Raw genomic sequence first — 26,852 nt, forward strand, 5'->3', positions numbered from 1 at the left:
TAGTAACTCGTTACTTCTTCCAAACCAGTAATCATTTTAAAGTTACTTATCCAAGTCACTGTGTATTACAATTTTTTTGTTTGAGTTATCTGCTTTTTTCTTGTATCCCTGGAAGTGACGCGAGTCAATTATTTGACAAGTCACGTTTTCAGCGTAGGGACAACTCACGTGCAGACAGCTACACAAACATAAACAGCAGGATCAACAGGTACAGCTTTGGCAAAAAATAAAATTGATAAAAACCGAAGTAGACTAAAACATACAGTGGCTTATTGCATTCACTTAAAAAAAACTCCTGTCAATACAACATAACTATCCCATAAAATCAGGAATTTTTATTTTATTTTAGAACTTCCCATTTTCCCATAACCCTCTGCTGCATGACTCGTTGCTGCATGTTTTTGCCGCGAATCAGAGGTGCAGGATCAATACAGGTGAGGTAACTTTTTAATGTGTTTAAGTTAACAGTTACATGTTTCATGTTTATCTACCGAAGTGACAATCAAAGATTTTCAGGAATTCCTTTACTTTTCAGATTCCTGATTTTATGAAATAGTATCTCGTAAAACAAGAATATTTAAAAAAAAAACATATTTTCTGTTTTTACAACATAGAATCTCATAGAAACAGGATACTCCACAACATATTTAAAAAAATTTATTATTGTTATAATTATAAATATTATTATTGTTATTTATTTATTTATTTATTTACAGTTGAATCTAATACTCCACTGTAAAAACAAGCATTTAAAAATATTAAAAAAATAATAAGAATCTAAAAAAAAAATCAGGAAATAAAAAAAATAAATTTTAAAATATCTGTTTTTACAAGATACTATCTTGTAAAACAGGTTTTTTTTGTGGGGGGGGTTTGTTTGCTTTTTGTTTTTTATTTTACAGTTGAATCTAACACGCCACTGTAAAAGCAAGCATTTAAAAAATAGTTGTAAAAATGATTAGAATCTCATAAAAACAAGCAAATTCTAAAATAAATTTTATTCTAAAATAAATTCTTTAAAAAAATAATTAAATTCCTGTTTCCACAAAATACCATCTCGTAAAACTTTTTTTTTTTAACAGGTGAATGCAATAGTTGTATTTTAAAATTCAAAATATGTAAAATGAATATTTTTGTTTTTAATTGTAACGTACACATCACACAACTACAAATCTCTGCATGCTACTTTAAATCAAAACATGTAGACTTGTTATGATTATTCATTGTAATCGCGTAATTTTGCCAAATCATGCAGCTGCAGGTGTTGTTGGCAGTTGCTGAATGTAACTAATAAAGTAACTTATAATCTAATTTAGCTACTTTTAAGACTGAGTAATCAGTAGAGTAACTGAGTTACTTTTTAAAGGAGTAATCAGTAATCAGATTATTTTTTACTTTTTAACTGTGGCAACACTGATCAGAAAGGATCCCATAAAACATGCCCTGTGTAATGAATGGTTGAAGTTCCTGTACTTCCTCTCAGGCTGGTAGCTGTGGACACTGAAGAGGACTCACTCTGAGCAGATTCTCAGTCCCTGCACGCCCCCTTCCTGACCAGCTGTGATCATATTTTTCTTTACAAAACTCCGAGCTCTCAGTGATGTTGATGCAAATGAAAAAGCCTTTTAAGTCAAGCACCAGAGCCTCCTTGATAATCTTTATTATAAAGCAGCGCAGCTTAGCTTCATCCTCCACTCTGACGTCCATGTTAGAGACCTTGTTAGTGGATTTAGTGTTTGGAGGCTTGCTGCCTGAGTGGGTCCACAGTGGAGCTCATTGAGTGGCCGTCTCACGTCTCAACCAGTTTGGAAAGGGAGACAGGGGAGCTCTCAAAGAAGCCAGCCAAGCTTGGAGAAGCCCAGCAGATGGGCATTATTTACTCTCGGCTCAAACTTAAAGGAGATCTATCATCAAAACGTCCGAGTCCTATCAATCCTCCTCATGTCGGTCTGTGGACAGACGGGCCCTCAGCTGCCATTTAGGCCTGAGATACTCAGGGTTTTATTTCCGTCTGAACAGGCTGTACTCCAGCGTGCGACGCTCCATCTCCCAGCGGGCTCTGGTTTCAGTGCCCTTGTTTATCCCTGTGTGGTTTAATTAGCCCAGATGAGCTGAGTCAGCCTCATCGGGGAGCGCGGTCTCCTCCACTGAGCCAGGTCCTTACGCTGTGCAGACATGATGCGAACAAACCGCAAAGGGACTTTTCCTCAACCTCCTCCCACCAATTATCTTTTTCCCCTCTCTTTCCATTCTCTCCTTTCTTGTTTCTTCTCATTGTGCATCATCCAGAGGTCGCCATCGCTCTCTCTGGGGCTCCATTAGCAGTCTGCTCCAACCGAGCAGCTGCAGGGCAGCCGTGGTTCTCCCCCACACTTTATCATGATGGACAAACATTAAAAAAACAGCATGCTTCATGGTGTGAAAAATGAACAAGATGGATCTAAGTTTGAGTGGAGGGAGAGAAACAGATAGCCCGTTGCCTGGATACACAGCTCTCTTCTCGCTGTGTGGCCGAGTGAACGCTCAGCGATGGGAATAATGGATGGACTTGTGGGTCTGTCAGTCATTTCCATTCTCACTGAGGCAATCTGGATGTTGTTTTTATTCTGAAGTGAACTTTGACTGAGTTCATGAAGCTTGGTGGGGAGTTAATTGAAGTGGTAAAGTTTGAATGACACCATCAGTTTAACACATGACTCCAGTGTTTACAGGATTGGAGCCCTGCTGAGACCTAGAAATGACTACATGACGCCCAAATGTCAGATCTGTTTCTTTGATGTTCTCATGTAGTAAGACTGGTGGGTTATTACGTGTCTCAGTTTGGATTTTGACCACCAGATGAGGTCAGAATATCTGCTTTACCTCTGTTTCCGAAAGTGAACTCAACGTCTTTCAAAGGATTTCATTTCCCTTTTATGGTGAACTGGTGATTATCATTACCAGAAGAGGTTTTCCCAGGTCCAAATAATGGGCCCCAGCTCTGAGACCTGAGCAATTTGTTCAGAGTTCAGACTGAGACTTAGTTAATTAGTAACATCTGATCTTAAAATGTTCAAAAAAAGAAAAGAAAAGAAAATTCTCCTACTCTAAAAATTGTGCATCCAAGAAACTGCCATGACTTCCCGACCCCACAGGTTGTCACTCAGCTCTGGGTCGCTGCAGGGTCGGAACATTTCTTAACTCTAATTGGTTGAGAGGCAGAGGCTGAGAGCACACTGTGTTTCAGGTTTCCCTTGAAATCTCACCTTTATCCTTCAGTCTGTTAGTGGCAGAGGTTTTGACCTGGCCTGCTTCCCCTGGGCTGGTTTCACTGAGCTGTTACAGACAGGTTTTGTGAAGCAGACCAGGCGCTGAGACTCACTATGAGATAAGTCTGCTCAGTCAAACAGTGTCATTGAGATTCTGCTTCTGGAGTCACAGACTGATTCCCATCCCATTGTTGATCCTCTCCTGGTTCATGTTGGGCTGTAAAACCTCAAACCAGTTGATTTCTGGTCTGGCTGCCCTCATGATGTTGGTTTGTTGTTGTTGTAGTCACGCTAAATACCATATGGTTTATACATGTTTGTTTTATTTTGGAAGTCACTGGGTGTTTTTTTTTTTTTTCCACAACTTCCTGTCTTGCTTGAGAAGCTTTTCGTAAATTACTGTAAATAATAGTTCCTGCATCCAGAACAAAAGGAGGCTTGCGTCTGGTATGGAGATTAATCAAGGCCAAAGTTTTGTAAATGTAAATAAAAAACATCATTGAAAAAATAAATAAATAAATAAATATATATATATATATATATAAATATATATATATATATATATATATATATATATATATATATATATATATATATATATATATATATATATATATATATATATATATATATATATATATATATATATATATATATATATATATATATATATATATATATATATATATATATATATATATATATATAAATATATATATATATATTAAAACAAAATTTTAAAATTTGATCCTGCCTTTAAAAAACAAAAAAACCCCAAACCAAAAAATTAAATTTAGTAAAAGCAATTGTTTTTCTATCAAAAAATAGTTTTGATTGAGCTCCTTAATTTAGTATAAAAAATAATTTATTTTCAGTTTCTACTCTTAAATTTATTTTAAAATTTGAGGTGTTAATTTTTTTAGGTGTGATTTTTTTTTCTTTTTTTTTTTGTCTGATTTTTTTTTTCTAAACAAAAAAATTATTTGTTTTCATTTTTAAAGAGCTAAATCAAAACTATTTTTGGATCCAAAAATAATTTCTTATTTCTTTTATCTTTTTTTTTTTGCTTCAGTTTAATTTTTTAATTAAAAAAAAAATAGGATCAAACTTTGATCTTATTTATTTATTTATATATTTTTAATTTTTTAATTCTTAATAGAGTTTTTTTTTTAATGTTTTTTTTTTTTTTTTTATCATTCGAAATTTCAAAACTTTTGGCCGTGGTTTAGCACCATAGTCTGGCTCCAACTTGCCGGAGCAACTAGACAGCAATGAGGCGGATCCAGTGTGAACTGACACATTGACTTAGATAGAAACCTGTCAGATCCTGTTCCATAGCACAGCAGAGCCAGACATGTTTGGTCATACATGTCTTCATGCGTGTGCACTGACATGTTTGTTCGTGCAGGGTCTGAGCTCCTGCTACAGTGACCTGCTTTTTAAAAGTCATCAGAAGTTTTTTTTATCCTCTGCGGTGTTACACTCATCAGGCAGCCTTGATCAAAGCGCTCACAGTCAGCATCCACCGCCTGTTTTTTTTCCCCCTTCACCAGCAGAGATACAAAATGTTTGCCGTGTGGAGGAAAGCCCTTCAAAGGCATCACAGCCTGTCGACGTGCGATGGCACCGGAGTTTCATTTCTTCTCGTATCACAGACACAGAAACATCCTTTTTTCTCTTTAAATGAGGCACATCACAGAGTTTTGTTTGAGATCACGTCGGCACTTGTGCACAGAAAGTAAACTTTCAATCCTGACATTTTGGAGTTCCCAGGCAACCAGTAACATTAAGCTCACCCACTGTGTCTATTTTAAACCACATCACTGAAGGAGTGATGCAGAATGTAGGAGCTCTGCAAAGACTTATTGAGCTGTCGAACCAAGAAATCTCTCAGAAAATGAAGGCGAATGTTGCACGGTAGCTTTTAATCTCCTTCTTTTGCTCTGTTTACTTCTACTTCACTGTGCGTCTCCTTTTTTTTATTTTTGTTTCTCAGTCAGTGTGCTATCTATCACGTTGGGGCTAAGCTCCAGTTTTATGTGGCAAACAGGCAAGTAAAGCTTGACAAGCATTTGAGTGCAGTGCTAAAATCTCGCCGTGCATCTGCGCTCTTTGTGTCTGCTGTTATTAAATCAAAGGAAAGCGCCGGTTAAAAGCACTCCGAGAGGCATCTGAAAGGAGCAGGAGGAATGTTTGTTCGACATCAGGTTAAACTGAATGCCAAGTGGAAGTGGGGGGACCTTGATCCTTTTATCCTTTCACTGGTTTGATGTTTGCTTATGTGGGCTGCGAACTCATGCTCTCCCTTCATCGAAAGCTAAAACCGTTCTCCTTGAAGAGAAACAGAAAGTCGAAACTCGGTGAAAGAAAAAAAAAAAAGCTGTTTAAGACGGAGGAGAATGAAGAGTTAATCGTTAATTCAGGCTGATCTGAGTGAACTCCAGCTGTAGTGACACTGGCTCTCTGTCTTTGTTTCATTTCAGCTACAGATTGTGTTTTTTCTTGATGCTGCGCATGGCTGAGTATATCTGCACCCAGCAGCATATTTATAAGGTTAAGGTTTTGTGGAAAGGGCACTGATATAACAGCTTTGCTCTGAATTATGAGATAGTTTCTCTGTTGTGGGAGTTTCAGTTTGTAAATTCATATCACAGAAAATGTAATTATTAAAAAGCGATAATGTCGTCCCTCCTCTCTCCTCTCTCCTCTCTCCTCCGTGGCACCGGAAGTACTTCCTGAATTGCCATTTTGAAGGCTGTCCCAAAGCTATAATTGTGAGAGGAGAGAGGATGGAGGAGACTGATTAGAGGAGCTATGATTGAGGAAACACGAGAGCTGGCTTTGGAAGTCTTTTCACTGACAGACACGCCCCCATATGGAATATCACTCTCTGATTGGGCGCTGCAGCCGCTCAGACTTCTCAGAGAGAAGACGAGCTGAAAACAGGCACTGAGGATCGTTTAGAAACTGATCATAAATCTGGTAATAAAGCGTTTGTTGTGAGTTTAAAACACAAAATACTGAACATAACCATCATCAAATCAATATCATGGAGGATTAACACTGAAAACTGAAATCTGATGAATAATATCTTCTTGGGACACAAAAAAATAGGTCATATTAATAAGTTTCAGAGTTCACGATCAGATGCACTCTAGATAAAGGCTAAAGGTTAAACAGGTAAAAGGAACAGACAAAGCTCTGTTACTGTTTCTTTTTGATCAGAGTTATTACAGAGCATATGTACAGACACACAAACAGCTTTTAGAGCTTACTGACAGATGATCCAGAGGTGATCAGCTGATGCCGTCATTAATAAAACACGTCGCTTCATGTGATGCTTCGGCTCCGGCTCTGGCTCCGATTTTCAACCAAGTCGGAAATAAAAACAATGTTGCTCTGAGATCTGAGATAAACATTTAAGACTTTTAGGATTTTAAGGACTTTATCTAGCCTAGGAAACAGGACAATTTTCTCAAAATCAAACTTTTTGAGTTGGTGATAAACATTATTGTACAAAATCTCTTTTTTGGATACATAACTCACTGGACAGGGGGTCAAATAAAAATACATTAACTTTAAAATAATAGTACCAATAAGTTTGGTAACTGTAAATATCACCTCTTTCAGTAGATTTTTTTCCAGTTTTATGTTGTGCTTGATATTTACATATTTTTTCTTTACAAAATTATTTTTTTCAATATTTACCTATTGTAATGTTTTTCACTTCATACTTTCTTGTTTATTACTGTTACTCTGTAAATTCCCCACTGTGTGACAAATATGCTGTCAATTGACCATAAAAGATTTCAAATCCAGGACAAAGTGGACTAAATTGTGTGTTCACTTTTTTAAAAAATCAAACTAAAGTACAGAACTTGAGGAAATGCATTTAGTTGCGTTAAGTTACCATGTACAAGATTAGCACTGTCTCATGCCTTGATTCTGGAAAAGAGACAGTGGACCCAGGGAAGGCCAGTCTAGCTCTTAGGAAGATGAGTTACAAGGACATGGAGGGCCCCCATTGACTGGGTTTGCCTTGGGCCCCCAAATGACTAAATACGCCCCTGGGTGTAGGGGAAAAATAATCGATTAAATTGGTATCAGTGATCGATTAAATGAGTTGTGAAATATCAACATTTTGAAGCAAAATTCCAACATTGTGCTTCTCCTAACAGCAAGTTTATTTATTCTGTCGATTTCAGTAACAGGGCATTTCAAAGTGCTTCACACACAAGACAGAAAACAAATAATGTCAAGAGTAAACAAAACTAAGTGAAAGAAAAATTTGGTGGTTTTTGAAGTAAATATGATTAAAAATATATAAAACTTGTGAAGTAGAGGAAAAGTCAGAGAACCAGCTACATCAGACCCTTCAAACACGGTCCAGTGTTGACTAAATCTGACACATCTGGTTCTAAATTTGATGGATATTGGAAAAAATTGGAGATGGACATCAAGTGTGTGTGTGTGAGTGTGTGTGAGTGTGTGTGTGAGGGCAGTACAGAGAGGTCTCCATAAACAAGCCACCTCATTAACTCACACCCTGCAACAACCAGGGAGTCTTGCTGGTTGCGTTTTACATTTCAGATTGACACACACATGCCAGCTCGGATCAATTTCCTGATTTTCCTCAGCTGATCCCGTCTCTCATGTTTCCCACAGAGAGACCGGATCACTCGTAGAGGAGGAGGAGGAGAAGGAGGTGAAACCAGGACACCACCTGCATTTATTTGCTGTCGTACCGAGCAACAAGGTCTGAGTTACGAGCGTGGCGGCAGATAGCGTCTTAATCCCGCCTGCTTCACTCACTTTGTGGAGTCATTCACGGTTAAATGAGCGTGATGGTGATGATGAAACAGAAAGTAACTTTGAATCAGGGGTTCGGACGCAGCAAACATCGTTAACATGATCCACTTGATCATGCTCTGATAAGGAGAGTTGATATAACTGGGGTAAAAACAAACACAGAGAGCCGTTCACATGCACGGCGCTCTCAGTGCATCATGGGAACATCCTGAAACACAAAGAGGGTGAAAAACAAAAATCCTCTTGCCTTAGCGATGAATCATCAAGCGCAAAAACAACACCAGATTCACCTTTTTCAGTCTGCGGTGTCCTCTGTGTTTGTTTCTGCACCGCTCACTCTGAGGGCTCAGCATGTTTGCAAATTTAACAAGACTGTAATGAAGTTTTTAACAAAAGAGTCATTTTCTTTAAGCTTTTCGAAGAGCCTCGTCGCTTTCAAGATGTTCTGCTTCTTTTTTCATTTCATAAAACTCAGATTAGTCTGGTCTTTGGACATTTTGTCAGACAAAACAAGATACTTAAAGGCTTTACCTTAGTTAGATTTAATCCCAAACAGACGCAAGGATTATTCCTCAGAGACGTTGACGTTGGCAGGATGATTAAATATCAAATACAGCTTCAAGACTTCAGATACATGCAGCAAAACTTAAACGATAGAGTTTTTCTTTTACCATACTTTGCACTTTGAGGAACACAGGAGTCTAACTGTCAGACAGACAAAGGACAGAGGAGCAGAAGAAAGCCAAACAGGAGAGAGATAGAGCACGAGCTAAAGGCTAAACTGTGCTAATGTTGACTCCAACCCACAGTCAGCAGTTATTCTGCAGTGGTCTGTTCAAACTTGAGAGTCCATCAATAAAATGAAGAGTGAGGTTACGTTAGCTCTGATTGGTAGATGACTGGCAGGACATAACCAGGATTTATTGATGCTACACATTACAATGTTCATTTTTTGTCACGTTAGCCTACAGATGTGTCAGAGCACCAGGCTGCCAATAGCACTACATGTAACCGGCAACTTCTACTTTGTTTGATGTCATGTTTCAAACCATATCACAACATAACTGTACTGATAACTGTAACTGACCTTACATTGGAGCATTGTATTCAGTAAAAGGTTTTCTTGAACAGAGAAATTTGTTTCAATCTTAACTTAATTTAAAGCCGGGCATTCATTGTGTGATATTTTAACCGACCTGAAACCCAATGGTCAAACTTCAATGCTCACACTTTACGTCAGCAGACTCTATATCCTTCTTCTCCTATGGCATTTGGGAGCTGGACTCTTGTATCCAGCCCTGCAACGTCAAAAGGAGAAGAAGAAGAACCTCAGAAGTAGGAGACGCACACAGAAGATGCTAAACAAGAACAAATGCACTGCCTGGGCACCAATTTGGATGGGCACCAAATTAGGTACTTTTGTCAATACCGACCGAATTCTGTCAAAAGTACCAGTTATCGATTAATGTAAAATCAAAAGGTACCACATTCAGGTATCTAAATGCATCCTAGTGACTGTGAGGGAGTGGAAGAGTTGGGGATTTTCCATGCTGAACATGAACACAGCATTACAAGGTTATATAGTGAAGAGTAAATATCTTGAATTGAAAAAAATACATTTTATTATTGAACAAATTGAATTTTTTTTTTCAAATAAACATAAAAAAGTACAGAAAATTGGTACCATTGAGTACCGATACCAATTGCCAGGTTCTGGGCATCGGTACCGTATCATTTCAAATGTGGAAGATACCCATCCTTATGTGCAGTGAGGACAGGAGGTACACAGTGACAGCTAAAATGAACTCTAGACTAACTTCATCCATATTTAGACCAACTTCAAAAATCGTGCATGATCTTTGCAAGAGGTTGAGGAAAGTCGGCTCATGGTACTGTTTCTATTGCTTCTATCTCTCCTCATTACCCCACGTATAATACAGGCATGACACGAATGAGCAGAAATTCAGCCCGATCCAAAGAACAGTCGCAGCGAGTGGCGAATGGGCTAAAAATCAAGCCTACAATCGCACAGCGTATGCCCGGCTCAATTCCAAAACAAATGCACGCCTCGCTAAAAGTAATTCACGGCAGTGTGTGGAGACTCTGGGCCACAAGGTGGCGAAGGAGTAGAATCAAAATAGTTTCTCCTCATAGCATCTTTACGACAAAATATGTTCAGTCGGTTCCACTGTTTATTCTGAAAATCAAACGAAAACTGAAGTGTCTGACTCGCAACTTCTTGCTACTGCAGTCAGTAGTTTAGTTCCTGCCTTTTATTATGAAAAAAAAATTTATAAATCTTTATTTTTGTGCCCAAACGTAACTTCTATGTGTATGGTGTGGGACTAAATTGTGTTAAAAGGTGTGGCACATGTTGATTTTTATGCACTCTCTGGGTAAATGACTCAGTGACTCAATTGACTCAAAAATAACTGATTCACTTTGATGAGTGACTCATTAGACTCAATTCAGTAAACGAAAACAAGTCTAACTTTGCACTTTGAGGACAAATTGAATATTGTAAAGTGATTTTTTTTTTTTTTTACTGTGCTTAATTTAACTAATATAGAGAAACAAGCACAGCCCCACCCCTGCATTGATCGCACTGTACTCCAGTCTTGTAGAAAAGGAGCTGAACCACTCTATACGTCCTTTTTCTGCAGCAGATGAAAGTAGTGCAATGAATCAAAGTGATCACAGGAACTGCTTTTTCCACCGCCCTTAGAAAGGACGTTCTCATTAATCATAATCAAAGCTAAGTCTGCTTTCTCATGTTGTAATCACATCAGCGTGCTGGGGGATGCAGCTCTCTTTGTGTTTGTGAGCATTAATGAAGAAATCCGTCGGTCAGTGCAGCACTCTGCCTCTGTTATGCTTCTGTGATTGTTTTGGGGACAATAGCGGCTGATTATGTAAGATTTAGTGACGCTATATGGCTTCTATAGGAGCATTAGCGCGACAGCTCTGAACGTTATGTGTTCTCCTTTCACTGCACACGCCACATTAACACTAACAACCCACACACAATGCAAATTATGATCTTTGAAAGTTATCTCTCAGGGCGCTTCTTCAAAGTTTCAAAGATGTTTCCTCATAATTATGAAAATCTAAAACACCACCCTCCGTATGAAGAGCTTTTAGGGTTTATTATGCTTTCAGATTAGTGGAAACAGTTTAAAGAGGGCTCCTTTGCCCGTCTAAAGAGGGCCCTGTGCACAAAGCATCATTAAGCAGTTCCACAAAGAAACAACAACTTCATCCTGAAGTGTGATTAAACTCAATCGCTCTAGTTTAGCTTAGTTAAGACCTTCGCTGTGAATCAATTTAGAGTCCTCCTTCAGTGAGATTAGTGTTTAAAGTGCAGGAGTGCATTCACAGCGACACTTAAAGCAAAATGCAGCGAGTTACAAGAGCCCAAATCGAGTCAAAAAGTTGCTCGCTCTCAGTCTGAAATCTAACGAGGCAACAGTTACCACACGTTTATTTAAATCCATTTAAAGGAAATTCAAAGCTTGAGAAACACATTGGGAAGGAAAAACAATATCTTTAATACCCACTTTCTACCGTCATTGCCTCACCTTCATTTTGTGAAGACGGTCTCCTCCCAGAGATCAGGAGTCAGGTTGCTGTAAGTCTTGGAGATGGCATCAAACGTGGCCTTAGCAAAGTTGCTAAGTGTGGCAGTGAAGCCCCTGGTAGATGCGTAGCAGTCATCAACACCAGACATCACAAGCAGCTCCTTAGGCACAGGAGGCAGTCACCAACACAGAGCCGTAGTGTCCGGTCACCTTGCAGGGCACGGTGTGGGCCTACCTATCTTGTTACCCCAGTAACCTCTCCTGACAGGGACGGTGGACAGTTTGGCCAAGATGATGGCTCCATGGATGTTGGTGGCCTCCTCTTTGGAGCACGATGCCAACAAAGGCGTTAAAACTAGTGGCTGTTTTTCACCACTTATCGTTGGTCATGTTAGCCTCGCCCCAGCCCCTGATGTAGCCTGTGCTTTGTCTGGCCCAGAAAAGAGTTTTGAGCTTCGTCAGCAGAAACACAAAGAAAAGTCAGGAACTGGCCTGGAACTAGCACTAGCATCAGTTAAGAAGAGACCTCAATACAGTAAATAAACATGATAAATGCAAATATTTTTTTAGGAAATTTAAATTTATGAAAAAAAAATAAATTTAAATTTTATAAATATGCAAAATTTTAAAAACTTGCAATAGTTCAAAAATCTTTGTGATTCTAAAAAATATTGTGCCAGAATTTTACAAAAATAAAATAAATAAAAAAATTTAAAAATTCACTAAAAAAGACTGAAACTTAAAAAAATGCAAAAAAAAAAAAAAAAAAAAAAGAAAAATAATTAAATGATCAAAGATTACAAAAAAATTCATTCTAAAAATTTGCAAAAATGTTACAAAAATGTGCAAGGTCTCAAAAAAATTACAATTTCAAAAATTTGCAAACTGTTATGACAATCTTTCAGATTTATCTTTTTTATGTTTTGTTTTCTTCCCAGGGATGTAAAACTTGAGGTTAGCCACAGGTGCCAGGAAAGTTGGTGGGCTGTTGATGTTGTAGGAGGTGAAGTAGAGCAGTGGCAGGCTTTATTGGCAGAAGGGATGAAGATTTAGTTCAACTAAACATATGTTTTTCTTCAGAGTCAGTGTCTTTAATCATCAATACGCTCTGTTAGAAAAATAAAAAAAATTAATTTCAATATTTTTCTGAGCTACAAGGAGCCACTGCAAAGGAGAAAGAGTCACAGGCTGGATAAACTTACCGTTAATGACTTATAATCTGGGCTAAAAATGTGAATAAGTTTGCAGACAGCATCAGTGGTCTAAGGCCCAAGTGGACCCTTTCCCCCAGCAGCCTGTGAACAGAGTGACATGATAAGGAATCTCAAATGTTGTGCGACGGTTGACTTCCCCATGTGTCACTTTGTTTACAGCAAACACATTAAAAAGGACACGTCAGCGAGCCAAAGAGGGCAGGACGAGACATGAAGCTGCATGCGAGTACGAGACCTTTATTACCCGGGACATGATGCTATATTTACACCATGGACAGGGCAGGACACAGAAATTATACAGCTCCCTGCAGCACTCTTCACACACACACACTCAGAGATCTGTCATGTTTCCATGCACACACATACGCACACACACGCCCTTTTGTTTCCTGACAGCAAACAAACTGATTATCTCGTTCAGACAGTCAGTGTTTCTCTCAGTCCTCACACTCACTCAGCCAAATAAAGCAACTTTCACCCCTTGATCCATCCCTCAGCGTGAAGCCACCTAAGCTGATTTGTGAGCCCAGCCGTGCCCGAAGACTGCGCCGTCTTGGTTGCAGAGCACCTCGAGGTGTCCGGCTGATTGGCCGTGAGAGTGAAAGCCTTGATTGAATGTCCTGGAAGGAAAGCTCTGAATGAGAGGACATGGAGGGAGAACTTTATCGATCCCTTCAGAGCCTGGGCTGTCTCTGCTCTCCCAGCAAATGTTGTGACTCTCTTCGCTCCAGGCTCATGTGTGTGTGTGCAAACTGTGAGAGTCCTTTCATCTGTGGAGTCGGCACACAGTCGCCTTCACCACCTGTGTTTGATGTCCAGACAAATGGGACGGCTGTAATAACCATGATCGGTCAGCAGCACTCAGAGGTTGTTTAAAAAAGTGAAAGTTTGCTGAGTTTTTACTTTTCAAATCCTCTCGGAGTTCACCTGAGCTTGACCTCAAGCTGATTAACACGCTCTCCTTTTCTAAAACATACATGTCTCTTCCTTTGCAGAGGACACAGCCTTCGAAGCAGGCGTCCGGGTGCAGATCCACAGCCAGGCGGAGCCCCCTTTTGTTCACGAGCTGGGCTTCGGCGTGGCCCCCGGCTTCCAGACTTTCGTGGCCACGCAGGAGCAGAGGGTATGTGTTTCTTCACTCCACTTCCTCTGATATACAGTTAATAGCTTTCTTTATCATTCCTCTCCCTTGTGCTGCTTTTTTTCCACGTCTTATCCTCAGAGATAAAAACCCTTCTTGATAAATAAGTCGCTGTAACAGACATGATGGGATTATGTGTGTGTGTGCATGTGTGTGAGTATCTGAGTGTGTCCCTTTCCTCCTCTGGGCCTGGAGCCGGCTCCTTTTGTCTCCTGGTGGATGTCGACTCAGAATAGATAACGTCCCCTCCGTCAGCGACTCTGACCTTGGTGTGCAGAGGTTTTCTGCTCACACTCAGTCAGACTGAAGCTTTGTTCCACTGAGGCTGATATTAAAGCCTGCAGGTCTCACAGGTGTTTATAACCAAAAGCATTTCATGTAAAAAGCTTTTTTCTTTATCCTCAGAGTTTCACCTGAATATCACTTGCTCCCCTCCTCTGGTTTCCTTCCTTTGGCTTAAAGTGAGTTAAAAACTCCTCGTTAACAGTGCAGTTTGATTTTGGAGATCATAAAAATGCATCAGTATTGATTTGATGCTCTCTAATAACTCCTCAGAGGTCAGGAAGTTGTGGAGTCTAAGTGTAAGCTGCCACAAAATTATTTGCTGGAATTGGTGGTGTTTTTCTAGGAAAAAGACTCCACTTCCCATGAGCACTTTCATGCACAATGTCATTAAGACATGATTTTTCACCAAGGTGTGTGTTTGTTTTGGTAATGAATGGAGATCAGATCTTCTTTTTAACTCTGCTTTTCTTTGTTCAAGACAACTTTTAACCAGAGGTAAAGTATTTGTCAACAGTTAGGAAGAGCAAACTTTGTCAGTTTGTACCGTAGTTTAGTAGACGGCTTTATTTAGCTCTACTCATTGCCCAGTGCTCTGAGACATGTCTATAACATGTAACATTAGTGAATCCTGGTTATCTCCTACCAGTCATCTACCAATCAGAGCTAACGTAACCTCACTCTTCATTTTATTGATAGACTCTCAAGTTTGAACAGACCACGTCAGAATAACTGCTGACTGTGGGTTGGAATCTACATTATCACACAGAGATTAGCTTGTGTTTTAGCCTTTAGCTCGTGCTCTATCTCTCTCCTGTTTATCTTTCATCTGCTCTTCTGTCCTTAGTCTGTCCAACAGTTAGGCTTCAGTGTCCACCATCACTACAAAATTAATCCCAGATATCAGCAGAGAAAAACACAGATCTTTCCTCTCGTTACTAAACTTTGTCAGCCAGCATGGTGTTGTCATAGAGACTCTGATGTACCATGAATCAGTCTAAGAAATAGCATTTTGGAATACAGGAGGTCCTCAACTTACAAGGTTCTCAACTTATGTTGTCTCGACTTTATGATGCCAATAAATATATGTGCATAAGACAATGGGGAAGGTTTCTAATGGAAATTTGCTCTGTTCATAAGCTCTTACGACGCGTACTAATTTTTGATGCTGAGTGCATATGAATCAAGGGTGAACATCCGGTTAGTAAAAATGAAGCCTATGTGGAAGTGCTAAAAGTCCCTGTTCGTCAAGAATCCGCTTGAGTCTGGCTGCAGAAAGACCAGAAGTCACGTACACACCCAGCCAAGAAAACTGGCTTTTATGGCATAAAAAACATATTTAAAGGCTGGTTTAAAAAACGGTTTGGGTCTAAAACGCTGATTTCACTGTTGACACACACTACGGAGAGTGAATTTTTTCCTATCTCTGCGGTTTAGAAGTTATTAGGATCATTTGATTTTCCAATCAGAGACACAGCTTCGGTCACATGACCACCTGGCGCCCTGTAGCTGCTTGAGGAAAAACTCACAGCTGGCGTCAAAGTGAATGTGGCTGCGTCCACGGATTGGCTTCATTTCACTGTTTCAGGAACAGACGGGTGATGTCGCGAAAAGTACGTCCATGTTTTATACAGTCTGTGGTGTAAATACACAGCTACACAGTGCTATGCTGTCATCAGCATCGTCCACTTTGTCTCATATACTTCATGAATATTAAGTAAGATACATGTATTTGGATAGTTATTTAGAGATTTAAGGAGTACTTAAGGTAAAAATCTGACTTACATGTAATTTCGGGTCTCGAAGCATCGTAGGAACTGACTTGTTTGTAACTTGAGGACCGCCTGTAACCTATACTAATGCTGATAATCTTATTTTAAAGTTTGGAATACAACCAGATATATATCTAGAAGAGAGACATTTTCAAGACCACTTAGAAACTCCTGCGATTGTTTCATTGATTCACTCATGTTGGTGAAAGTGATTAACCAAAACTAAGATTTCAACTAATCAGAATCAAGCCAGATGATCCCAGGGAAAGCAGAGTTTATTTATATCAAAATGTGTGCTCGGATTTTGTGTACAGTAGGTATATCAAAAAAATACTTAAGACCTTGCAGTTGAAAGGAAAAAAAAAAGTATAGCTGGGAACAGATAATTGAGGAAGGGGCACTGTAAAAGTTAAACATCTTTGTATTAGTACCAATATCTTCAGAAGTTTAGCTTGAGTACAAAGATTCATCTTAAAGTAAAAACAAAAGTCCTTGTCAGAATGTGTTGATGTCTTATTTTTCAAGATTGAGGACTGAGACGAGGTCTAAAGTCTGTCTCAGTCCTTCATTACTTTCCGTGGAGTCATTTTCCAAGGTGCAAACATCCTGACAGTGAATGAAATTACAGATTCTAAAATAAACGTGCAAACCAACGTCAGCATAATGAATTCATATCATCCGAGAGCTCGTCTCTTCATGCCAGCTTTGTGCCGCGACACAATGAGTCACCTCAGCAGGAGGCAGAGGAGCAGATCTGTCCAGATGTGCTGAGGGCCTCTGGGTAATGAGCCTCTGAGGGTTTCTGTCTGAGCGCATCACTCAGTCCTGTTTTGTGACTGGCAGGCTTTCCTGTCTTTGCCCGCTGCGATGATCCTGGCCCTCTGTACCAAGCTGTAAATTTAGCTCTGGCCAATTAATGCAATGCTACACTTTGTTTGAGGGAAGAGGCCTCCTGCTGTGAGATGTTCCCTCCTGTTTCCTCCCTTTGAACAAAGCTGAGTGTACTTTCAAATGGGTCCAAAAGCAATTGCTGCAGTGATGATCAGAGCAGAGATTTGGGATGGAGCCTCCAGTGTTCAGACTGTTTAAAATCTCTTAATTTATTGATGGATGCTGATCAGTGACAGAGGATTTAACAAGTTTCAAGTGAGCTCAAACTGAGTATTTAGAGCTCAAACAGAGACAGGTGAGCTCAAACTGATGAACTGTCTACCTGATGAAGACGTTTCTGTTGATCTGACTGAAGCTAAAGGTCAGGTTAGCCCAGGACGCTGGAGAGAATCATGTTTTTTGGAGGGTGAAATATCCGTATCACCCTCATTTCTGCCTCATACTTCAAGCTCAGGATCTTTACATTTCAGTCTGGCTCTCTTCTGCCAGAAAGACGAGGAAAAAAAAGAACATGGCAGGCTGAACTTTGAGAAAATTTGTGACTTTCTTTTTGATGAAGAGGTCCTCTTTAGCCCGGCGGAGCAGCACTAAAACGATGACCTTATTATTAACCACCCAGCTCTCAATCCCACTTTTCAACAAAGTCCCACGCTGACCAAGTTGTAAAGCTTAATTAAAGCACAGCCCGGGTCTGACAGGGGAATGGTACATTGATTAATAGCACGCTGAGTGGGGGCAGAGGCGTCAGCTCTTATTAGATAGACCATAATCAGGTCAGCAGGTCTCAACTCAGTGGAAAGTGATATTGAGCACCTCGGATTATCTGATTACAGAGAAAATAATCAGATCTGGATTCAGCCTCAGCTGACTCTAATTAGGCCTGAAGAAGAGATTAGCGGAGGTTTGAAGGTGATCATAAAGGTTAAGGATTGTCTCCTAAGACCCTTAAATAAATTAATAGCGCTAGCATGTCAGTATTCATTACCATTGCTTGTTGCTGCCAACAGGGACGGCATGTTTAATTACCGATGAAGACAATACAGGCATGTTGAGGAACAGCCTGAAGCCAGAGACTGGAAAAGACGGGTGGAGCCATCACGACTCAAACTTGGTTTGTGACCCTAAAGTAGGGTTGGGCAATATGAAAAAAAACCTATTACTATAATTTTTTTGCATATCAGTTGATTTTGATATTATCACGATATAAATCAAATAACTATTTTGTCAAGTTCAAACTCATAGGTGAGTTGTGAAGACGTCAGAAGGTAATTTTTTACTTCGTTTATTTTCTAGGCAGCTGGTTGGTGCTGTGTCTGGGCTGACATTGGTCGTAAATGCCCTGGCAATAGTCCAGAGGTGGCAGTAGTCTTTCAACTGAGCCACTACCAGATAAAGAGGGAGGTTCATCTCCTGTGCTCTCGGGTGACTGGAGACCAGCGCAGCCAGCAAAAACACAAAGCCCCAGTTTAAAAAAAAAATTAAAGCTCAGAAATGACGTTGTTAGAAAGACCAGGGTTTCCCAAACTTTACTATGCCAAGGCCCCCAAACAGTATTTACTTCTTGCCAGGGACCCCCTTTGTAAACCAAATAACAATGCTTCACAATAGTACAGAAATGTCAGCTATACAAATGTATTTTTCTAACTTTTATTCACTTTTCAATAATTACATTTCTTTGGAATATGCAGCTATTGACAAACGAAAGCCAGGCTCACATAAGTGGGTTGTTGCAAAAGAGAGAAGGCCTAATAATAGGCGCAAACCACCAGGTTGACACAGATCATGACATCATCATGCTGAAGCTGCAGCTGTCACATGAGGTGCAGTGAGGTACAATCAGAAACATGTGAACCCAGCACTTCATGTTTTGTATGTTCAGGACAAATGATAACAAAAATAAATAAATTAAATAAATACAAATATCATTGAAAAATAAAAAGAATAATAAGATTCTATTTTTTCCCTTTCCTCTAACTTTCTGAGGCCCCCCTTGTGCTCCCTGGCAGCCTCCACTTTGAAAACCCTTGCGATAGATGATTTGTCTCCACTATTTTGATTTCTGACAAATGTGTTGATGCGCACATGGAAGATTCTCGTCTTTCATTGCACCTCCACACCACAATGACTGAAGCTGTTTTTGTCGAACACTGTGCCAGTTTGCACCTGCCTTTTTAATCATGCTAAATATAGACACAAAAACAGTTTCAGGTTTGATGAATCACTCTGCAAGGGCTTATGGATTATATTTGCATTTCCTCCCCCCAGATATGATTGACTAATCAATCGTCTGTCAAAACATGAGCGAATGAATTCCATCAAAACTCTACCTGAAGCTGAGACGGACCCACGATTTCAGTTTTTGGTGGGACTTAAATTACAAAAGTTTGTAAATAACAATTACTATAAAGCTATAGATATATTACTGTTACTCTGAATATTTTAAAGCTGATTTCGTTGCTTTTTGATCCTTGAATATTTGCTAATTTTTAGTGCACTGGGCTCTCAATGGTATCAGCCAAAGAGTAGCACTGGGCTGCGCCACCTCAACTCTCCATGTGCTATAAGCTGTAAGAGCAGCAACATTAACCACCATTAAATCAAAGACAAAAATCAACAGTCTTTTCCAGAACCATTCTCTAGTCCTACTGGTTAAACATGAGTCTGAATGAGTCATAACTTTTTTACCAACAGGCTAAAGATTGCCAAATTGGCACTTTTTATGAAGCCAGGGCATCTAACAAAAACAAACGTTACATAAAGTGACAAAATGTTATAATATTGTTCTTCAAACTGATTATTAAAAAAACTAAAGAAAAAAGAAAGAAAAAAGAAATTCTACAAAAAATTGAGGTGGGTCTGGGGCTGTTTGGCCCACCCATGACACCACCCCTGCCCTGAAGTGACCATAATCATTCAGATTGTTGGATAAACTCACCTTCTTTTTTTCTGAATTTGGTGAGATTGATTTTCTTGTCCTTTTGTTTTTGAACAGTCTGTGTTTGAGGCCGATAATCTTCCCTGCTGGCCTCATGGGCGACACTTTCAGATGAAGAACCAAGTCTTGGTACACAGAGTCCATGCCTAAAGCCATTTGACACTGAAGGACAGATTTCTGGGTTGCTATTCAGGACGGGTTGATTTCATCGTCTTACTGTCACTGCAGTGATTGTGTCTGCTCACTCCCTGGAAGCAGAGAAACAACTCCACCTGAAATTTTGTCAGCACTAACAGGCGACTGCCGCCACACTCCACCTGGCAGGTTGTTGTGTTGTGCCTCCTCCTCCCTGCCTGAAAAAAGCGACTCTTCTGGCAGCGGAAACAGCCTTGTGATGACAATGAGGGGGACAGCGGAACAGAGGAGCGGTGGGTGATGGAAAAGCAGAGAGCAGCCAGAGCTTGCTGCTTGTGTTGTGGAGCAGATGGGCCTCCACACAGCTCTGCCCGGCGTCCCTCGTTCCTCATCTGCTGTCCCAGTCTTCAGGCCGGCAGGAGCATGATGGGAGGGGGGCATTTGGAGTCTTTTGCGCTCATGTTGCCGTGCGTTGTGGGATTTCTGTGACAGAGCCTGGCTATCTGTTGAATTGTTTTCTGCACGGCCCGGTTTGATGGGAGGCTCTTTTGGGCATTGGAAGAGTTTCAGGGAATAAGGAGAGCGATTGTGAGAGCTGCTGTCAGGATCCGTCCACATTTTGGACTTAATACACAGATTGTCTCAGCTTGCTTGTGCGTTGGCAAGTCATCTACAAGGGAAAGTTGAAAAGTTCTCTTAAAAGATTCATTTTTTTATTCTTTAGCAGCAGCCATGCGTGGATGAGCCCAGTCTCTGGTTTCATAACTTGATTTTATAAGTATTTTAACGTGTTTTTATTATATTTACCCCTAAGATGCTCTCTCTAATGGAATACTTTCCCTCTTTTCAGGTTTATTGAAAAGTGGCAGACAGCAACAAAAGCTGCTGATGTTTTTGTGTCAGATATAAACACAGAAAGAAGCAGTGTGAAGAAATGATTAATTTTGACAATAGATAATCATCCTGATGTGCTTAAAAATGAGAAATTAAATGACCCCCATGCATTAGACTTTTTGCAGGCATACATTTTCATTTCATTATAATTTTAGAAGCCATGTAAACTGGAGATGGCCATTTCAGAGCTGTTGGGTAGTGTCATTTTTTAATTTTTTTTAAGTTACTCTTACTAAATTGTTCTATTTGATATATTCGGATCACAATATTTTTGCTATACAATTTCAGATTTGCTGCTGTATTATCTGAACTGAACTGAACTGAACTGTTCTGCACTCAACTTAACCTGACTCAACTTTACTCATCTTGTTAATCTGATCTAAATTGAACTTGTCTTACCTTATCTTAAATGAACTTATCTTATCTTTCCGATCTGAATTAAACTGAACTGAACTTAACATCTTATTTATCTTATCTTATTTTAACTTAACTTAACTTATTTCATCTCATCTCAGCTGAACTGAACTGCACTTAACTTAAACTGACTTAACTTTACTTGTCTTATTTTTTTTATCTTATCTGAACTGAACTTATCTTACCTTATCTTAACTGAAATGATCTTATTTTATCTTATCTTATCTAGTTTATCTTATCTTATCTGAACTGAACTTAAGTGAACTGACCTCAACTGAACATCTTATTTAACTTACCTTAACTTACCTTAACTTATCTTATCTTATCTTATCTTAACTTATTTCATCTCATCTCAACTGAACTGAACTAAACTGAACTGAACTTAACTTATTGCTGAAGTGACTTAGTTAAAAAGCCTTATGAGGTATCAAACTTGCATTCTTTTTTATAAACAGCAGGGGGCAACATGGGTGAAAAATGGTGCAAAAAATAAAAAATAAAGAAGTACTCCCCTTTTCTTTGTAAACTAAATGTGTGAAAAGGATTTTATCTTTCGTATCCCATTTTTCAGAAGTGTGTCCAGGAAGTAGATGTGCTTGCGACTACATCTTTGGATTATATCAGGGGTCTCCAACTCACGGCCCACCAAGTGGAATCTGACCCACTGTGGCCATGGTCCCAATTTGCTGTTGGGACCAGGGAAGAAATATATGATTTCCGAGTTGACCCTGAATGCAGCATAACAACCACGTGAAACCAAGCTGAAAAAAAAACATTATGTTACATCACAATGTCTTTTTCAAAGGCTAAAAGAATGGTTGATGTCAAGCACAGAGTGTTTCAGAAGAAGTAGGCAAGAAGTGGTATTTCTGTCCATTTAAAGGGGAATTGCACCTGTTTTCATATTTCAGGAGCATTACTGAACTCAACATGGGGGAGCAGTATGTGAAGAATCAGGGAGATGAGCGGACACAACGAGCTGCACAGCTAAAGAAAGAGCTGTTGACACAAAGAATGTATTTTGAAGAGCCTGTCGTCCACATAAAACCACAGTTTTATGTCACTGAAGACAATGTTTTCTGAAAACTCCGACTAAAGTGAAAATTTCAGAGAACTCTGGTTTCATGGTTTCAGTTAGATGCTGGAAAACTGAGCTTTTGGTTCTCAAACGTCACAACTGAAAGACGGGGGTTCATTCTGATTGGCTGGAAAGGGTTTGAGTTTCCCAAAATATGTGTTTGGCGTGCTTCAGACCACACTCACCAGCAGATTGTCCTGCTGGGTGTAGACGAAAGTATTTTAAAATACCCAGCTACCAGTGGACAAGGCCTTGAAGGTGATCTTCATCTTTAAGCCATATTGAGGGTTTCACCTGCCGCCTCCCCCAGAGCAAATGTGGCCCAGCTGTGTGAGAAAAAGAGCTCTCAGGTGTCCTGCAGCAAGAATTCATAAAGAAAAGCCAAATGTGACTGTAAAATAATTCATGTGGGAAGTACAGCTGCTCGAACTGTTGAAGTGGGTGCCTTGTGGCAAGACTGGATGCTCAGCGGCCCTCAGGTAGTTTGAGTTTGAGACCCCTGGATTATATGAAGGTGAATAGATACACAGGTGTGAGTCATCTCTGGTTTAAGCCATGGACTTCCCCTTTTGCCTTTTTGTAGATTAGATTGAGTTAGAGCTTGACTTTCCAATACGCAACCACCATCTTTTGCCCCTTGAGAAACGAGCAGGTGACGTCAATAGACTATCTCCATGGTTTCAAAAGAAGTATAACCGCCTGAAACAACTGGAGTTGAGTTTCTGCTCCCTGTTTCCCTTTCTGATACTTTTCCACGACACGTGGTCCTGCTGAGCAGAGAAAACGATGACTGAAGCAGCTTTGCTTTAAGGTACAGCTTCACTTCGTTATGTCACTGGAGACATAACAACGTGTATCCATCCTGTTTTCTAAATCTGGTCACTTCTGGCTCCCAAAGAACAATCTGCTGAATAGGAGGCTTCAGACAGAGTGTTTATGATTCACAGCCTGTACCGAGAGGGAAACGCTGAATAAGACTCTGTCAATAAATTCATGCGAGCCCCAGTGTGTCAGTTTTGATGAGTTCAGCTCTGAAAAGGTTGATGAAGTGCATGATAGGTTTTCTGTACGAGTCTCAAACAGTCACCCTGTGTCATCTCTTTCTCACACCCACAGCTGACCTACCTGCCTCCTCCGTGGGGGGAGTGTGAGTCCAAGGCTCTGGAGTCGGGGTTTTTCCAGGTCTATAGTGTAACCGCCTGCAGGATCGACTGTGAAACCAGATACATCGTGGAGAACTGCAACTGCAGGATGGTGCACATGCCCGGTAAGCTTTGCTGCTGCTTTAACTCCAGAAGGAGAAAAAAAAACCAAAGGTGGTGTCGATATAACGAGTCAATACTGGATACCGAGCTGGCGCATAGAAAGGCCGTGAGACAGTATGTCTGGCCTTGAAGGTGTTTGTTGAATCAACTCTTTGTTTATCACTTCCTGTTCGATCCACTGACTGTACGTGTTCCTCTGAAACTCTCCTCAGGTGATGCTTCTTACTGCACACCTGAGCAGTATAAAGACTGTGCTGAGCCGGCCCTGGGTAAGTCTGCACACACACACTCTCACACGTTGTATTTGGTGGTCTGTGTAGCGTTAATCGCCTGTGGAAGGATTAGGCTGAACTTCTTCCTGCGTACAGAGATATAACACTGAACAGGAGGGAGTTACAGCCTAAGACAGCTGGAATGAAGAGAGAAATATTTCTCCATCATAAACTGGTGGCGTCTACACTCGCACTATACATCCTCCTCTTTACATCATCTGTCATTTGATCTCAAGTCAAGGAGGAAGGCTCCTAAGTAGTCTTCTATTATGCCACAGCACTTATAGAGCAATGATTTAAAGTGGAAAGTGAATGTGCCACTACTTCACTTTCTGATTTATCAAGAGGACAGGATTCATCTCAACACTTCCTCTGGTGTGTGAAGGACTCATCATGTGTGTAACAGCGTCAGAGCAGACAGGGACTGCGGTGTTAGGGTTCAATTTAACGAATGGCTGCTCACGTTGATAATGGGCCACATCTCCTGATTTGAAGTGAATAATTCAGGCAGGTAAAAGCTTTTTATCCAAACTTTGAATGCAGGACTTTATTTTTTAATCAAACTGTGGTTTGATTTAACAGATGTGAAATGGATTTGAAAGTTCTCTCTCCCAGTTGTTCAGAAATTCATCTGATTTAGTTTTTTGTTTTGACTCTGCCTGAGAGGTAGAGTGTGAAAAATTTCACTTTTGGCAAAAGCAGAAAGAAAATCACATCAGACTCTGACAGAAGAGCTTCTTGGAGATTTATCTGGGCTAAAGCCTCTTCAAGAAGAAGATCAATAAGACATTCTTCTTCATCATCTGTTCCTGTGTTTGCTGACCACGTTTAAAGACCAGTGTGACGCTGGGAATACACACCCTCAATTCCCATCCTCATGATGATCCTCTCCTGGTTCCTGCCGGGCTGTAAAACCTCAAATCTGTCAACTCCTGGTCTGGCTGGGCTCGCAATGTTGGTTTGCGTTGTAGCCAAGCTAAATCCCATCTGGTTTGGACTCATTTTGTTTTATTTTGAAAGTCACAAGATGTTTTTAGGTATTTCCTGTGAACAACTTCCTGTTGGAGCAAAGCCACGTCTGGTGTATTTTGACCTCAGGAGATTCAGGGATGTAAGAAAAGACACAGATTTGTATGACATACATGTTTCAATCAGTCTGTTGTTAATTGACAGTTAGAACTCAACAAAATAAAATCCAACAGTCCAACAATCCGATAAGATTATATCTGTCTGAAAACAAGATGTTGAAGTCATCGTGTTGGACTCACTCTGGATTCTCTCTGCTTGGTGGAAATATTTTAACTCAAGCACATTTTGATGCCTACTAGTGATGGGAAAAGCAGTTATTTTCATTGTACTGAATCAGTAGAATCAGTTCAGCAAAGGGATTCATTACAAAGATCCATTTACCGAATCGTTCAGTACTTCACTGCTCTACCTACGAATTAGAATTTAATGGTGAATAATAAATAAGTGAGCTCTGTTTGCTACGTTCAGTACACAAATCACTCACTGACTGTCTGATAGAGATGAACAGAGACTCAGAGGCAGAGCTCTCGTTCAGTGAGCGAAAAGGTGTGAGACTACAAGTCACACACACCGTACTGACTGAAACCTGATCAGTTTCAGACTCTCGTTAGTAGATGTTCAAACAGTCGGCTGAGTGAAAGTAAGTTAGATAAAGAGGCTGTTTTCAAACTCAAAGAAGCTTTAAAAAGCACGTACATTTTGACAACACTTAAAGTTTGAAACATATTTGCTGCTTCCTTGATTTCAGGCGACTCACAGTCTAGTGCAGGGGCGGCGGTATGGGTGGGGTCAAAGGTCCCAAGCCCACCCAATATTTTTTTTTTTTTTTTTTAATCGGTTCAAAAAGAGCATTGTAACTTTTGTCACTCCATGTTTGTTTTGTTAGTGTCAGATGTTCTGTCTCAGTAAAATAAGCCATGTTTGCCACCTTTTCAGCCTTTTGGAAAAAATGAAAACAAAAAAAAAAGAGATATGAAACATTCAGCTTTGGAAAGACGTAGATTTTTATTAAGCTTATTTGGTTAATGCTTCATGTCCATGCTCTTACAGCCTATAATAAACAGAACGCTGTTGCCGTGCAGCCTACTAGTGCGTTACAGCACCACTCTTTGGTCAGTACCATGGAGAGTGGTTGCAGGTAGATCCGTTTGACAACAAAACTGTTATAAAAAATAAAATTAAAAAAAATGTTTTTATTCATTAAAATAATGATCTAAAAACTTTCATAAATTTGTCTGGTCTGCCCAAAACTGAAATCCTGGCTCCGTCTCTGATCAAGAGAGACAAAGTTGAGAATTAAACGACTCTTTTCAATCAGCTTAGTTTGTTCAACCAGATGATTCGTTCGTTTTGATAAAATCTTTTACAAAAGGCACATCACTGGTGCCAAACAAAATGCCAATTGCTTAATTAATGACTGTCTGGTAAAATACTGATTATCTGACTCTGAAAGGACATCTCCATCTGCTCTCTTTTGTAGATTATTTATATCTTGTACCAAAGTCTTTCAAATCTGACATGTCTCTGAACACATTCAGAAAAAGGAGTCTGTGGGGGGAGGTTATCTGCTGGTGACCACTGAAGCTTCAGATTATGAGTAAGTCAAGCATGAACCATGCTCCACATCCACTAAAACAAACCTCCTCCGTGGAGGTCTTAGCAACTCTCCGCGCTCTTGGTCCTCTTCCAAACATTTGCCTTTTAAACCGCGTGTTGGTGGTTGATGTATTTGGTCCCTGAGGTTACGCCATAGGCGGTGTTGCAGCTGAGGTGTTTCTTTTCAGAAATGTCAGGGAGGAGGAAGATTTAGTCAGAGTTCAGTTTCCTCTCTGACAGCGGTAGAGCGTGAGGTTAAGAAAATAAAGCAGGAGTTTAAAAATGACTCTCAGCAGTCG

The 26,852-nt window shown here is 39.9% G+C and overlaps 1 protein-coding gene across 4 annotated transcripts in view; it reads left to right on the forward strand.

Moving 5' to 3' along the window:
- asic2 (acid-sensing (proton-gated) ion channel 2) overlaps positions 1-26,852 on the forward strand; it is a 519,192-nt gene that overhangs the window by 477,401 nt on the left and 14,939 nt on the right. For all 4 annotated transcript variants that reach the window (XM_074696178.1, XM_074696176.1, XM_074696175.1 and 1 more), the window contains 3 exons: positions 13,845-13,972; positions 23,508-23,658; positions 23,869-23,925. In XM_074696178.1, coding sequence (XP_074552279.1) covers positions 13,845-13,972; positions 23,508-23,658; positions 23,869-23,925 — 336 coding nt within the window. The remainder of the gene's footprint in view (positions 1-13,844; positions 13,973-23,507; positions 23,659-23,868; positions 23,926-26,852) is intronic.

Source organism: Halichoeres trimaculatus, unplaced genomic scaffold (assembly GCF_033239565.1).
Source record: "Halichoeres trimaculatus isolate MK-OKI-2021-1 unplaced genomic scaffold, fHalTri1.1 fHalTri1_scaffold_20, whole genome shotgun sequence".
In the NCBI taxonomy this organism is placed as follows: Eukaryota; Metazoa; Chordata; class Actinopteri; order Labriformes; family Labridae; genus Halichoeres; species Halichoeres trimaculatus.